This window comes from Theropithecus gelada, chromosome 3 (assembly GCF_003255815.1).
Source record: "Theropithecus gelada isolate Dixy chromosome 3, Tgel_1.0, whole genome shotgun sequence".
In the NCBI taxonomy this organism is placed as follows: domain Eukaryota; kingdom Metazoa; phylum Chordata; class Mammalia; order Primates; family Cercopithecidae; genus Theropithecus; species Theropithecus gelada.
The window spans coordinates 69,596,334-69,609,977 of record NC_037670.1 but is presented as its reverse complement, the minus strand read 5'-3'; the positions used below and the strand labels follow the sequence as shown (position 1 = coordinate 69,609,977).

Sequence of the window (13,644 nt, the reverse complement as noted above, 5' to 3'; positions counted from 1 at the left end):
CCCCCACCCCACCCTCTGGCCTCCTTCCTTGTCACTCTCTATCACAGCACCCTGTTCTTTTCCTTTCTTTCTTTCTTTTTTTTTTTTTTTTTATTTTGACGAGACAGAGTCTCGCCCTGTAACAGGCTGGACATGATCTCAGTTCACTGCAACCTCCACCTCCCAGGTTCAAGCAATTCTCCTGCCTCAACCTCCCAAATACCTGAGATTACAGCTGCCTGCCACCACGCCTGGCTAATTTTTGTAATTTTTTTTTTTTAATTGGAAACGGGTGTTTCACCATGTTGGCCAGGCTGGTCTCAAACTCCTGACCTCAGGTGATCTGCTCACCTCGGCCTCTCAAAGTGCTGGGATTACAGGTGTAAGCCACCGTGCCCGGCCTCCTTTCCATCTCTTATCACAAGTTACAATCAAACATTTATTCCTTTGCTTAGTGTTTACAGTCTGTCTTCTCAATTGTTTGTAAGCTTTGGTTCAGAAGAGACCATACTGGTTTTGCCCAACACCACAGCCCTTGCACCTTCCCCAGCATCTGGCAGATGGTTGGATTTCAGCTGCTGAATGAACAATGAATGCATGAGTGCATGATGGATGGATGGGTAAGTTCATGGGTGCGACCATGTGTAGGACGGTGGTGATGCCCAGGTGGGAGGAGAGATGATTCGAGGTGGAGTCCATGAGAACCAGACCCCAAATGGAGGCTTTCTTTATGTCTCGCCCTCAGTCTCAAATTGGTTCGTAGAAGCTTTAGAAGGAAGATTTTCACACTGAGCTTTCACACATGGAAGAGCTATTTAAAAGTGAAGTGAACCGCAATAGCGGTAATTATTTCTCTGTTTCTGGAGGTGTTCCAGAACCAGCTAGATGATCTCCTGCCAGGAGTGCTATGGGGTTGGGAGGAGATCCCTGCATAAAAAGCGTTTGATCCCAGTGGCATCTTGGGATGCTTCCTGCTCTCTGATTCCAGGTGCTTTCTCTCCTGTTGAGATGGAAGCAGTATTTGTATCCTTTGCTTGTTTTCCTTTATTTCCCTAAATATGCTGTTGACTGATATGTTTCTCTGCTCTGCTTTCTTCCTCTGGGAATATAGATGAGGTCTTGTCCGAAAACTTTCTGGACTATAAGAACCGTGGAGTCAATGGTTCTCATCGGGGCCAGATCATCTGGAAGATCGATGCCAGCTCATACTTTGTGGAACGTGAGTATCTTTATCATTCTTGTGGCTTGGCAGGCATGGATGAAGCAGAATTCAACTGTTTCATTATTTGTTCTGCTGCACTGCCTCCACTAGGAAATGGGCCCTCTAAAAAAGAGGTATAGATTTAAAGAGATCCTTAAAAATATGTTCAGTAGTAAGTGGTCAGGTCTAGGGCAGTTGGATAAAAGTCACCCAACCAGCCCAGAGGGCTGCCCCTTTAATACCAAGGAAGAGTTGGTTCCTATTCATAAGCCTCTGGACTTGGGACACTTTGGCTCAGGTCCCTTAACTTTCACTCCATAACTCCTCCGGGGGCGTCTCCAATGTAGCCATAGTTAGATCAGGTCTTCTCAACAGGCATCCTGCCCTCCAGTTCTGCCTTTGCTTGACCCAGTCCTTCAAGGCTTCCTGCCCATGGTCCCAGTCTGTCAGTGATTTTTCCACATTTCGCTCTGACTTTTGGCTGTAGCCACAGCTCCTCTGGAGGGCTGTGAGACATTGGTACTGCCATCCTATTTCTTTGATTTTTAATCTACTGACATTTCTGAATATATAAACTTGCTGTCATGTATCTTATGTATATGTTTTCTAAAATTTTCTTCTGCCTTTGAAAATAAATCATTATCAGAGTTATGGCAGGCTTTTTTCATGGGTCCCCATACTCGTGTATTTCTTATTGCATGAGGAAATACCTAGATGGGCTTCATGTATAGGTATTTCCTACATACGAAGCTCAGATTATGGGCTTGACATTTGCCAGTTGAGGAAATGCACAGCTTACCTTCAGTCCACAGCTGCTTCTCCTCCACTTGGGTATGGAGTGATTTCATGGACAAACTTCTTCATGCACTTTCTGGTTCTTAGCAGATGTTCATTCAATGTGGCATGTCAGAAAGGAAATGGAGTGGTCTGTTATTCCAGCTATCCAGTTCTCAGAGGAAAAGATGCATGGCTAGGAATCTGAAGTTATCCATTGGCATTTAACTTGTGGTCCAAGAAAAACTATATCCTCAAGTATATTTTGCTTTCATTTTCATTCACTTTTATTTTTATTCACTCCCTTGACAAATGTTTTTGTAAGACCTACTATATTCCAAGGACTACAGATGTGAAGATGAAAGTCCTGGTGTCTGTCTTTGAAGAAACTTATGGTATCTCTGCTCCCAGCAATGACACTAATAGCTCTTTTTTGTGTTGGCTCATGCAGAATGAATAAACAATGAGGAAATTTTTATGCTATCAGGGTGTAGAGGGAGCATGATTTTAGAAGATATAGTTCCTGGCTCTTGTATTTGAGATTGGCGTCATAAAACTCCCAGCAAGAGAATTTCTTTTCTTTTTTTTTGAGACAGAGGTCTGTTCTTGTGGCCCAGGCTGGAGTGCAATGGCACGATCTCGGCTCACTGCAACCTCTGCCTCCCAGGTTCAAGGGATTCTCCTGACTCAGCCTCCTGAGTAGCTGGGATTACAGGCACCCGCCACAATTTTTTGTATTTTTAGTAGAGACAGGGTTTCAGAATGTTAGCCAGGCTGGTCTCGAACCCCTGACCTCAGGCAATCCACCTGCCTCGGCCTCCCAAAGTGCTGGGATTACAGGCGTGAGCCACCGCACCTGGCCAGAATTTCTTTTCTTTACTTATCTCCCTGGCTCTGGCTTTTCTCCTCTCTAATCCATGCCAGGAAAAATCCCTTCAACCCAGTTCTGCTACCATCTGCCCCAAAGTTCCATGGCTCCTCTTTCCTACTGCATCGGCTGCAATCTCTCTACTCAGCTGGCAAGCCCCAACATAAACTCACCCTCAGCCCACAGCCCTACTTCTCCATCCTCCCCAGCAGACACCCTTCACCCTAGTCATGCTGACCTCTCCCATTACCCAACAAATAGCATCATTCAGCATAGGAAATATGGGCTTGTTTGGGGTGTAAAGATGGCTACAGCAAGTGGTACCTAATATAAACCTCCTAAATTTCAATAAGAATGGAAAAATTTCAATAAGAATGGAAAGGATACAAACTTGCATGAGTAATGATTGTTAGACATAATAATCAAATGTGTGCACAAACCTACAATGGAAGTTTGGTAAGAGAGGTTTTTCTTTCTTACTAGGTACCCACTTTTTCCCTTTGGGTTCTAATTAATTGAAAAATAGACGTAAGAACCCATTTTAAGGTCACAGTAAAGTAGCAGTTCTCAATGGTGCTGGCACAAACACAACTTGCAAGTTTTTATCTTTTTAAGTCAGGAAGATAAATATTAAGGAAGAGGAAATCTCTGGATGGTAATTTCAATATACCTGACTCAGTCTCAAGGGGCAGTGACCACATCCCATAAAGCCACATCCCTTCTACACTTTGATACTATATGATCTCCTGACTGTCTCCTCATTTGCATGAGCCAACACACCAAAAAAGGGGGAATTTGTGTTGTAAATTAATCCAGCCCTAGTGCCATTCCCTTCAAGGCAATTTTTAAAGATTTCTGTAACATATATAGAACATTTCTTGTATATTTATTCCAAATAACCGTTTCACATAATTGTCTTCATGGGCAGTATGAAAACACACTTTAAATATTATTAGAAAGACATCATAGGCCGGGCATGGTAGCTCACACCTGTAATCCCAGCTTTGGGAGGCCAGGGCAGGCAGATTGCTTGAGCCCAGGAGTTCAAGACTAGCCTGGGAAACATGGCAAAACCCCATCTCTACAAAAAATTAGCCACATCTGATGATGTGTGCCTGTAGTACCAGCTACTTGGGAGGCTGAGGTGGGACCATCACCTGTACCCAGGAAGTTGAGGCTGCAGTGAGCTATGATAGCACCACTAAACTCCAGCCTGGGCGACAGGGTGAGACCCTGTCTCATAAAACAAAAACAACAACAACAAAAATACATTATAATATAAAATCAGCTCTTTATAGTACATAAATATCGGCATAATTGAATGAAAGCATATTCAAACTTGGTCAAGTAGCAGCATCCTATAAAAACAAATGGCTTGACCGTGAGCCATGATGCATGCCTGTAATCCTAGCACTTTGGGAGGCCCAGGCGGGCGGATCACTTGAGGTTAGAAGTTCAACCTAGCGTTTCACTCTGGCCAACATGGTGAAACCCCCTCTCTACTAAAACTACAAAAATTAGCCAGGCATGGTGGCGTGTGCCTGTAGTCCCAGCTACTCGGGAGGCTAAGGCAGGAGAATCACTTGAACCAGGGAGTCGCAGGTTGCAGTGAGCCGAGATCACGCCATTGCACTCCAGCCTGGGCAACAAGAGTGAAACTCTGTCTAAAAAAAAAAAAAAAGGCTTGCAGAAGGCATATTCCAAATAACTAAAAATTGAACACTTTAGATAATGACATTGCAGAAATGTTTTTGTACAGACTTGAGAAGATGCTGGTCCTCAATATACCTGTTGGACTAGCAATGTCCCAGTGTTTTGGGAATAGCAACGAAAGTGAAATGGGAAAGGCAGGTATTTACATTTTGCAAATATATCAAACTAATGTAGTATAATTTGTCAAAAAGTAAAAATTTATCAAGACAAAGCTTGAGTTTGCAAATGATTAGAGTATTAACTCAAGGCACATATATTAATATAAATAAAATAAAATGCTATAATGAATTATAGCTTTAGGAGTCTGAATGCATTAAAATTGTATATAAGATGCTATATAAATTTATATGTTATGTGAAATAATGAGTGTTTTAAAAAATGTATGATTGAGAGGTGCCAAATTAACAAGTAGGGAGAGATGGCTCGACGAAACGTTCTGATATGGCTATCCTTCCCTAACACATCCAAGCATCAAAGCGCTCTTGCTATAATAAAAATACAGAATCCCAGCCATGATCCAAAGGGTTACAGAAGCTTCTGTTACGAACTAAAAATAAGACTCTTTGCAGTCTCCCAGCAGTAATAAACACAATTAATCTAATTGGTAAATTATACTCTCTTAAAATTAAAAATAATTTTGTAAACATTAAACATTGGCCAGATTTTAAACATCGAAGTACAACAGAAGGTCATTCTTTCTACCTGGGGATTAGATTAACATAATAAAATAAAATGAGGTGTTCCTTTTATTTTGGTTTTTATGTTTCCCTTTATTTTTTCCTTTTGTTATTTCTTTTTTATGAGAGTGGAGGTATATTGCAGATGACCTGAAGTCTACAGTGTTCTAACAGCACTTTTCTTCGGGGATAATGATTCAATTAGAAGTAGGTAATTGCTATTGATTTGTACAATTTTTAATGGTCTGACTAAATCAGATTTTGAAAGTACCATCAAACTAGGAATATTTTAAACAAATATTTTCTACACTCTCCAAGGAGTAACATACCTGATAAAAATACTAAAGAAAAAAAACCTGAATCGTTTCTTATTCTCTGGCATAATTTTCCTCTCGTGGGCACCTGCCTATTTGACCGTAGTATCAATGGCTATAACATGAGAACTGTAAAGATACAAACTTTAACACTGACAGAAGACAGAACTGGTGAAATTTTAAGTTGACCCATCCTGTAAAATCATATGATACTGTATTATTGTAGTAACTCAATTATCATTTTTTAATACATGCATTTGAGCTCCGCTAGCCCGTTCAAACCTTCAGAGGGAGCTAGCACAGTCATTGTTCATTGTGTACTTTGTCAGAGTCCTTCCAAATCAGGGCTTGGATTGCCCCAGAACACTGAGATGAGGTGATCCTGAAAAGAGGGTATCCTGTCTTGATCTCTGGCCCAGATCTGCTCTGTGTACCTCCCTGTTCATCCAATTTTAGTAGGAAGAACTGGGTAGTGTGTCTGGAGTGGCCTCTGCTTACAGCAAAGAGACCACTGCCAAAGGGGCTGCCCTTCTCCCCCGCCCTTGTGTTGTCGTCACTGTCGTGGGCACTGCCTCCTCACAGCTGTCCAGGCATAAACAAGAAATCTGGAGTCAATTTCAACCTCTGTGCCTTGCCCTAGTGTCCTGCCCCCGCCAGTCAGCACCACTCATCCCGGATCCCATCTCACCTCCACTGTCAGTCTCAGGCTCAGCCCATCTCTCCCCTCCCTTCCTCGTGTGGAAACCTGGCTGAATGCATACCTAGATTGCTGCCTGCTGTGGTCTCATCATTCCCTGCACCCATCAGAAGAACGCCCCTCAACCTTTTTAGCACATCATTTTAAAATCCTAGTTCCGGCTACTCGGGAGGCTGAGGCAGGAGAATGGCGTGAACCCGGGAGGCGGAGCTTGCAGTGAGCCGAGATCCGGCCACTGCACTCCAGCCTGGGTGACAGAGCGAGACCCCGTCTCAAAAAAAAAAATAAAAAATAAAAAATAAAATAAAATAAAATAAAATAAAATAAAATCCTTTTCCATATGCCATCATCAGTCTCAGTCCATTCGGGACTATAACAAAATACCTTACACTGGGTAATTCATAAGTAATAGAAATTTATTTCTCACATTTCTAAAGGTTGGGAAGTCCATGATCACAGTGCCAACAGATTCTGCTTCTGCTGAGGGCCTGCTCAGCTTCAAAGACGGTGCCCTCTTGCTGTGTCTACATAGGGCCAAAGGGACCAAAGGGACCAAAGGGGCTGGCGCACCCCTTCAACCTCTCTTACAAGGGCATTCATCCCATTTAAATCATCGTCCCATATTTTAAAAACACACAGGGGCTCCTGATTATACATAACAGAAAATCTAAGCAGGCGACCTTACTGTCAGTTTGTAATGACTCCCCCTCAACCACGGTGAGGTGAGCCTCACACAGGTAGGAGCTGTTGGGATCCGCCTCCTTACTCTGGGCTTCAGACAGTGGCTTCTAAGCCAGAGGTAGCATGATGGCCACGGCGACTTGGGGCTCAACCCCACGCCCAGGGAGGCCCTCTGGACTCTGAGATTCTGTTTCTTCATCTATAAGATGAAAGTGATGCACATCCCCCACAAGGCGACCCCGTGAAGATGACCTGAAAAAGCTCAGGAGAAGTGCCCAGCCATGCATCTGGGCCAGCAAGAGCTCAGTCAACACCAGACCCTCTGCCATAATCAGAGGGCTGTGAATTAGGAATTACAGGTGTCGCTCTGAGAGGAAACAGGGCAGGAACGTACATCCAGCTTTTATTTCTGCTCTGGAAATGGATATATTGGTGCCTTGGTGAGAATTGAGACATGAATGGCTTTATGCTGAGAGTCTTCTGTGGGGAAACCCCCTGCAGCCAAAGCTGGAGAACAAAGGGCACTGGAGGAAAAGCAGGGCTCCAGGGGAGCCGGCCGCCTTCTCTTCCTTGACGTTCTGGAGCAATGTTTCCCTGCGGCGGTGCAGCCAGAGCCAGAGCAAGCTCGCTGGGACCAGAGGCACCGGCACCAAGATTAGATACAGGGGCTTCATCAGGCTACAGTCCAGATGGTTAAGGTAACATGTTGTTAGAGCCTTTTATTTGAACTTGGGCATGTTTTCACCAGGACTGCTCTGCCTTTAAAGCCAGCGTGGCTAAGGACTGCACCGCGGGCTGCCATTTTCAATCACTGTTGTATTATTTCCAAGGAGATGTCTCAATTTGTGCTACAATAAATATTTGGGCCATAGGCGCTAAGCCCTTAAGAAGGTTAAGTCTGCATGGGGAGACTGAACCCAATCTGTGCAATGTAAAGGTGTGATCATTGCACTGCTTCACAGGTTTTCTGTTAGGAAAAAGTATGACTCCATATACATATCTGCAAGATAATAGGCATATTTATATTGTTGTGCCATCTGATTTTTTTATAGAGCTCCCTGGAAACCAAGACTCCCTCCGCCACTGCCCACCCACTTTAGCACTACGCTAAAGTGAAATCATGGTTAAAATTGAACTGTGTAACAGTCATGAAGTAATTCGTGTTGCTTATATTCTTACTTGTGTTTCTTAAATTGTAGGAAAAGAATATACAGTTCACAGTGATACTCCTGAGATTCTTTTTCTTCTTTCATCTATGTCCTTTCACCGCACAATTAACTCTCCTCCCTGGTGTCCCTACCACCTAAACTTCTCCATAAACCTACCTCTGGTTATACCTCATACTCATGTTGGTGTTTCCTTCCTTATTTCCCTCCAGTTTTGCTTTAAAATCCCAAAAGAATTTATCTTGCTAGAGCGGCATCCCCTGGGTAGAGGAAGGAGTCCAAGCTACCAAGTCCATAATCAGGCACTCTCTAGCAGCCCAGAGTGAAAGGGCTGGAAATATTCACACAGTGATAATTTTGTCCCTTTGAGGTTATCATGCATCATGTGATACCATATATTAGATATTAGACATCCTGTGTGTTAATGGGATGCAGAAAGAACATAATAGTGATTAAAGAGCAAGATTAAAGGCACGGCAGGGTGGAGCTGAGAAGTACAGGAAAGATAAGTGCTTAGACTTTATGTAGTCTATGAACCATTTATATTATTTTTTTTCCTCTTTTTTTTAGTTTTAGGATGACATGATAAAACTGATTTGGGGCCAGGCATAGTGGCTCACATCTATAATCGCAGCATTTTGGGAGGAAGAAAGGTGGGAGGATCACTAGAGCCCAGGAGCTCAAGACCAGCCTGGGCAACAAAGTGAGACCCCATCTCTACAAAAAATAAAATTTTAAAAATATTAGCTCTGTTTGGTGGCATGCACCAGTAGACCCAGCTACTTGGGAAGCTGAGGTGGGAGAATCACTTGAGCTGGAGAGGTCTGCAGTCTAACCTGGGCTATGGAGCAAGACTTTGTCTCAAATTTTAAAAAATAAGTAAATAAATAAGGGTTTGTGACTATTCGTGCAAGATAGCTTCAGGGAAACATATCCGCCTTCAGCAATCCCAGCCAAGGCTTGCAACATGGGACACAGAAGAAGCAGAGAACTAGAGGGGCTGCGGTTGCAGCTGGTCCCGGTCTGAACTGCATGAGGCTGCCAGAGGCCAATCTGACTGAACACGGCCAATGAGACAACGGCGTGTGGCAGTGGAGGGCCCGATCCACGTGGGAAGACAAGATGCAGGCATGCAGTCCCTCCTCAGCACATCAAGGATTCCATTGCATCTGGGGGACATCAAAATTGACCTGCAATCCCTGGAGGTCTCAGTCCTTCAGATTAAATAACAAAGCACGACTGAGCATTATTACAGAAAACAGCCAGAAAGATATAACCAGAACATTCCATTCAGATTTGCAGCAATACAAAACGATGGTGCCAGCTTCCAGTCAGATACATGTCAGATCTTCCCAATGAGAAGAAAACCCTCAATTGACATAAATAAAGGGTCAAGGCCTATAACCCAAAGTCAGACTTTTCTGGATTAACCTTGAGTTGCCAAGTCGGTGTGAGAACATAACAGATACAGCTGCCTCTCTGAGCCCTATTGTGCTGGAGGCCCGCTGGGGACAGTGCTGGTCTCCAGGGGATCAGATCTAGACATGCAGGCTCCATCCCTGCATGCCGAGGTTCTGGCATTACACTGGGGAGACAAGCATGTATTTCTTTTTGTGCCTTGTGTGAAATAGTATGAGGAGGAGCCCTAGCCTGACCTTGGCTAATACCTAATCACCTCCAAGTTACAGGAACTAGGCCAGTGGGAAGGAAGGTCTGGACTCGGGGTCAAGTGGCGTACAGGGGTGGGAAGGGGTGAGGCTGGAGTGGGTGAGACAGAATTGGAAAAGAAACATTCCAGGGAAGGAGCCCAGGGTCAGAGGTTCTAGGCAATTTGGACATATGCATGCAGAGCACACAGAGCTATGCAAATGCGTTAAGTAGAAAAAGCATTCCGATCAGACTTGCATTCTAGAAATTCCCTTCTGGCAGAAGTGTGGCAAGACGACTGTAAGGTGCTGATATTGGAGGCTTGAGACCACCAAAAAACTATGGCGTGAAAACAGGGGAGAAATAAAGAACACCTGGAATGAGAAAGATGGAAGAGGCTGGAAAGAGGCTTGGGAAGTAAGATCAACATGGCTTGGTGAGGAACTGGATGTGTGCCTGGGGAGAGGAAAGGGGCAGAAGAAGAATCAACTGCCTCTACAGCACATCATCCAAGACTGAGGGGTCAGAAAGGGGGTGAGTTTGGGGAATGAAGACGCCAAGTTCAGGCTGACGTGTCTCTGGGCTGGAAAGGGGCAGCACACAGTTGCCTGGACACGGCGTGCTCAGGAGAAGAACCTGGCTTTGAAACAGAGATGAGAAAGGAACAAGCAAGTGCTGTGTGAAGTGAGGGTGTGAGGACTTTGTGTAGGGGGAGTGTAAAGTAGTGTTTCTCAAAGTGTAGCCTGCTGAAAACTGCAGAAGAGTCCTTTACCCAGGGTGGTTATTAGAAGTGCAGATTCCACAGGCAAGAGCCTTTCTTTTTAATAAGCATGCCATGCTGTTCTGATGTGCCTGTAAATGTGAAGATGACTGATACAGACTGTGAGAAGAGGAGAGCTGAGGATGGAATTCCACCGAGGAGCAAGAGGAAGAAGAACAGAAAGAGAGGTCATGGAGTTAGGCAGGTTAAGGGTGGCCATAAATTCCTTGACGCTCCTCCTATTGAGAGGCGAGGTCCCTGTCGCCTCCCCTGGAGCCTGGGTGGGTGCTGTGACCTGGGCTGATTTCCAAACTAAAGTGCCAACTTCCATCCTAGGCCTCAAGATATTGGAAGTTCCTCCCTTTTGGGACACTCACTCTTAAAGCCCTGAGACAGCTGGGCTGGGAGAAGCCCTGGCTAGCTATGATCAAGGCTCTGTGACAAGAGCATGCTGGCAGGCCCAGAGCTTCCAGCCATCCCCAACCAGGCAAGAGACCACATCAGATGTTTAGCCCTAGCTGCTGTCAATGGCAACAGCATGTGAGAACCGCAGGAGAGCTGCCATGCTGAGCCCATACCTCACAGAACTTTGAGAGATAATAAGAGGGTGCTGCTGAAACTGTCAAGTTTTTGGTTTGATGATTATGCAGCCACAGTAACCGGAGCATCAGGGAAACCATCAAGAGCAAGGCCCTGAAAGTCAAGAGAGGAGAAACCATCAAGGGTGTCATCAATATGACCTGCTGAGCACCACAGAGTCACAGAAGATACAGAAGTCACCTGTGGAGGGTGGCCACGTGAGGGCTGTGGGCTTTGTCTAAATAATTCAAGGAGTTGGTGAGAAAGACTGCAGGCCAAAGGGCAGAGTGATCAGTTCATCCTGGTTTGCTGGAACTCTCCTGGTTTGGGCCCTAATAGTTCTGTGTCCCAGGAAAAAGCTCAGCCTGGACATGCTGGAGTGGTTGGTGACCCTCTGGTGAATCTGCACTGATAAAGAAGAGGCCAGGGGAATACAGCAGTCCTATGGGACACTGGCAATGAGAGTGGCTCTGAGAAGGTAGCCGGATGAGGAATAAAATCAAAGGGAGGTCTTTTAAAGATCAGGGTGGGGCCAGGCATGGTGGCTCACGCCTGTAATCCCAGCACTTTGGGAGGCCGAGGCTGGTGGATCACGAGGTCAGGAGATCAAGACCATCCTGCTTAACATGGTGAAATCCTGTCTCTACTAAAAACATACAAAAAATTAGCCAGGCGTGGTGGCAGGCACCTGTAGTCCCAGCTACTCGGGAGGCTGAGGCAGGAGAAATGGCGTGAACCCGGGAGGCAGAGCTTGCAGTGAGCCGAGATCATGCCACTGCACTCCAGCTGGGGCAACAGAGCGAGACTCCATCTCAAAAAAAAAAAAAAAAAAAAGATCAGGGTGGGCTTGCACATGTTTATAGACTGAGTGGAATAGGCCATAAAAATAGAGCCTCTCATTAACTTAGTGCTTACAGGCATCAATGTTCTTGGCAAGGATGTTACACCATGAGGTGGACGCCATCACTGTTGTATCCAGTGAGAAATCTTATTCTCTGAGCATCATGGCAGCTTGCCTAAGGTTCAGAGTGGTAGGTGGTGGAGCTGGGATTTGAGCTCAGGATTATCTGTTGTGCTTCAGCACTATGGCAGAGCCCACGGGAATGTCAGAGATGTAGGACATTGAAGGGCAGTTTGATGGATTGAAGGCCATGAGGAGTCAGAAGGCAACAGGACCCAGAGAACAGTTATGGGACAGGCCTTTCCTAGAAGCTCTTGACTGGCTAGGAGTGGGATAACCAGAAATGTGGGTGAGGCTGGTGGCAGGTGCAGGATGGGAACAAAGAGACAGGAAGAAATGTGTTTCTGCTGACCACTCTACAGTGACCGCTTTCCTAACAAGAAGGGAAATAAGAAGAAGAAATTGGAAGAACTCAGGAGTGATTTTCATCTACACAGATGTGGTAGAGTGAAATTGGAACGCTACGAAAATAATATAATAATAGTAAGCTATTTATTTATAGCTTCTCCTCTTCCCCCTCAAAGCCACTCTACACATAAAATGAATCTCTTTTACTCAAAATCACAGACACACAGAGCTGGAACCTCAACCCGGGCTACTGTGTCCCTCTAAAAGCTTCAACAACCCAAGGAAGGGACTGTTAGCCTGTTTTGATCTCTATGAGGTGCGTACAGATCCCCAGGCATGCGCACAGGCCACATTCTCGAAATGGGGCCCTGCTCTAAAGGCCTGTGGCAGGTGGGTGTGGCGAGAAGCCAAATTTGGCAGGCAAGAATGTGGGACAGACAAGGGACACTGACCCAACTAAGATTCTGTGTCTGGACCTGCAGCCAGGTGGGTGAGGCAGTGTCTGAAGGGCATGGCAGGCTGATCACCACGGTGTCCAATTACACAGACAGACGCAGCAGATGGGAGTAAAGGTGGCTGCGGTCATTTCAGGAGTGTGGCCTGTGCTCATCCCTGGGGAACAGTACATGCGCTGCAAGGTCCGACCCCTGGGCTGTCATCTGGGTAAGGCTACTGTCCTGAGTAGAGGAATAACACTAATAAAACCAACAGCTAAACTTCTCTGAGCCCTCCTGATGTACCTGGCATCATGCTGTGAACCTTAAATATATTGTCTCATTTAATCTTTATGGAACCCTAGGTGGCAGATATTTTTATTTTTCCTTTAATGAGAAACCCGAGGCAGAGGAAGATAATGCAACTGGTCCAATAGTCACAGGTAACAAACAAGTGATAGGACTGGGATGCGAACCAAGGCAGCCTGCCTTCAGAAACTGCTCTTTAGCCACTGTGATGTCCTGATAAGACCGAAGTAGGCCAGTAGAGGTCCCATGACTAAGGTAGAGGATTGGTGCAAAATTCTGGTCCCATGGCGAGCTGCAGTACTGGCTTATCCACTGGATAGAACTTTGAAGTAGGAGTCATTCCTGGGGGCTTTACCTCCCTGGTATGATAGGCAGGGAAATGTGGGGGCATCAGCAAACACAGACATCACTGGACTATCACACTCTGCCAAAACGGAGATCTGGAAGGAAGGTCAAGGTGGTTAGTGTGCAGCCTTCCTCATATCCACATGATCCCAATGGGGAGCTCAGTGTGCCTCCTGTAAAAAGCTGTAGAG

The 13,644-nt window shown here is 45.3% G+C and overlaps 1 protein-coding gene across 3 annotated transcripts in view; it reads left to right on the top strand.

Moving 5' to 3' along the window:
- HECW1 (HECT, C2 and WW domain containing E3 ubiquitin protein ligase 1) overlaps positions 1-13,644 on the top strand; it is a 454,397-nt gene that overhangs the window by 210,752 nt on the left and 230,001 nt on the right. For all 3 annotated transcript variants that reach the window (XM_025379207.1, XM_025379206.1, XM_025379205.1), the window contains one exon: positions 1,091-1,198. In XM_025379207.1, the coding sequence (XP_025234992.1) occupies positions 1,091-1,198 (108 nt within the window). The remainder of the gene's footprint in view (positions 1-1,090; positions 1,199-13,644) is intronic.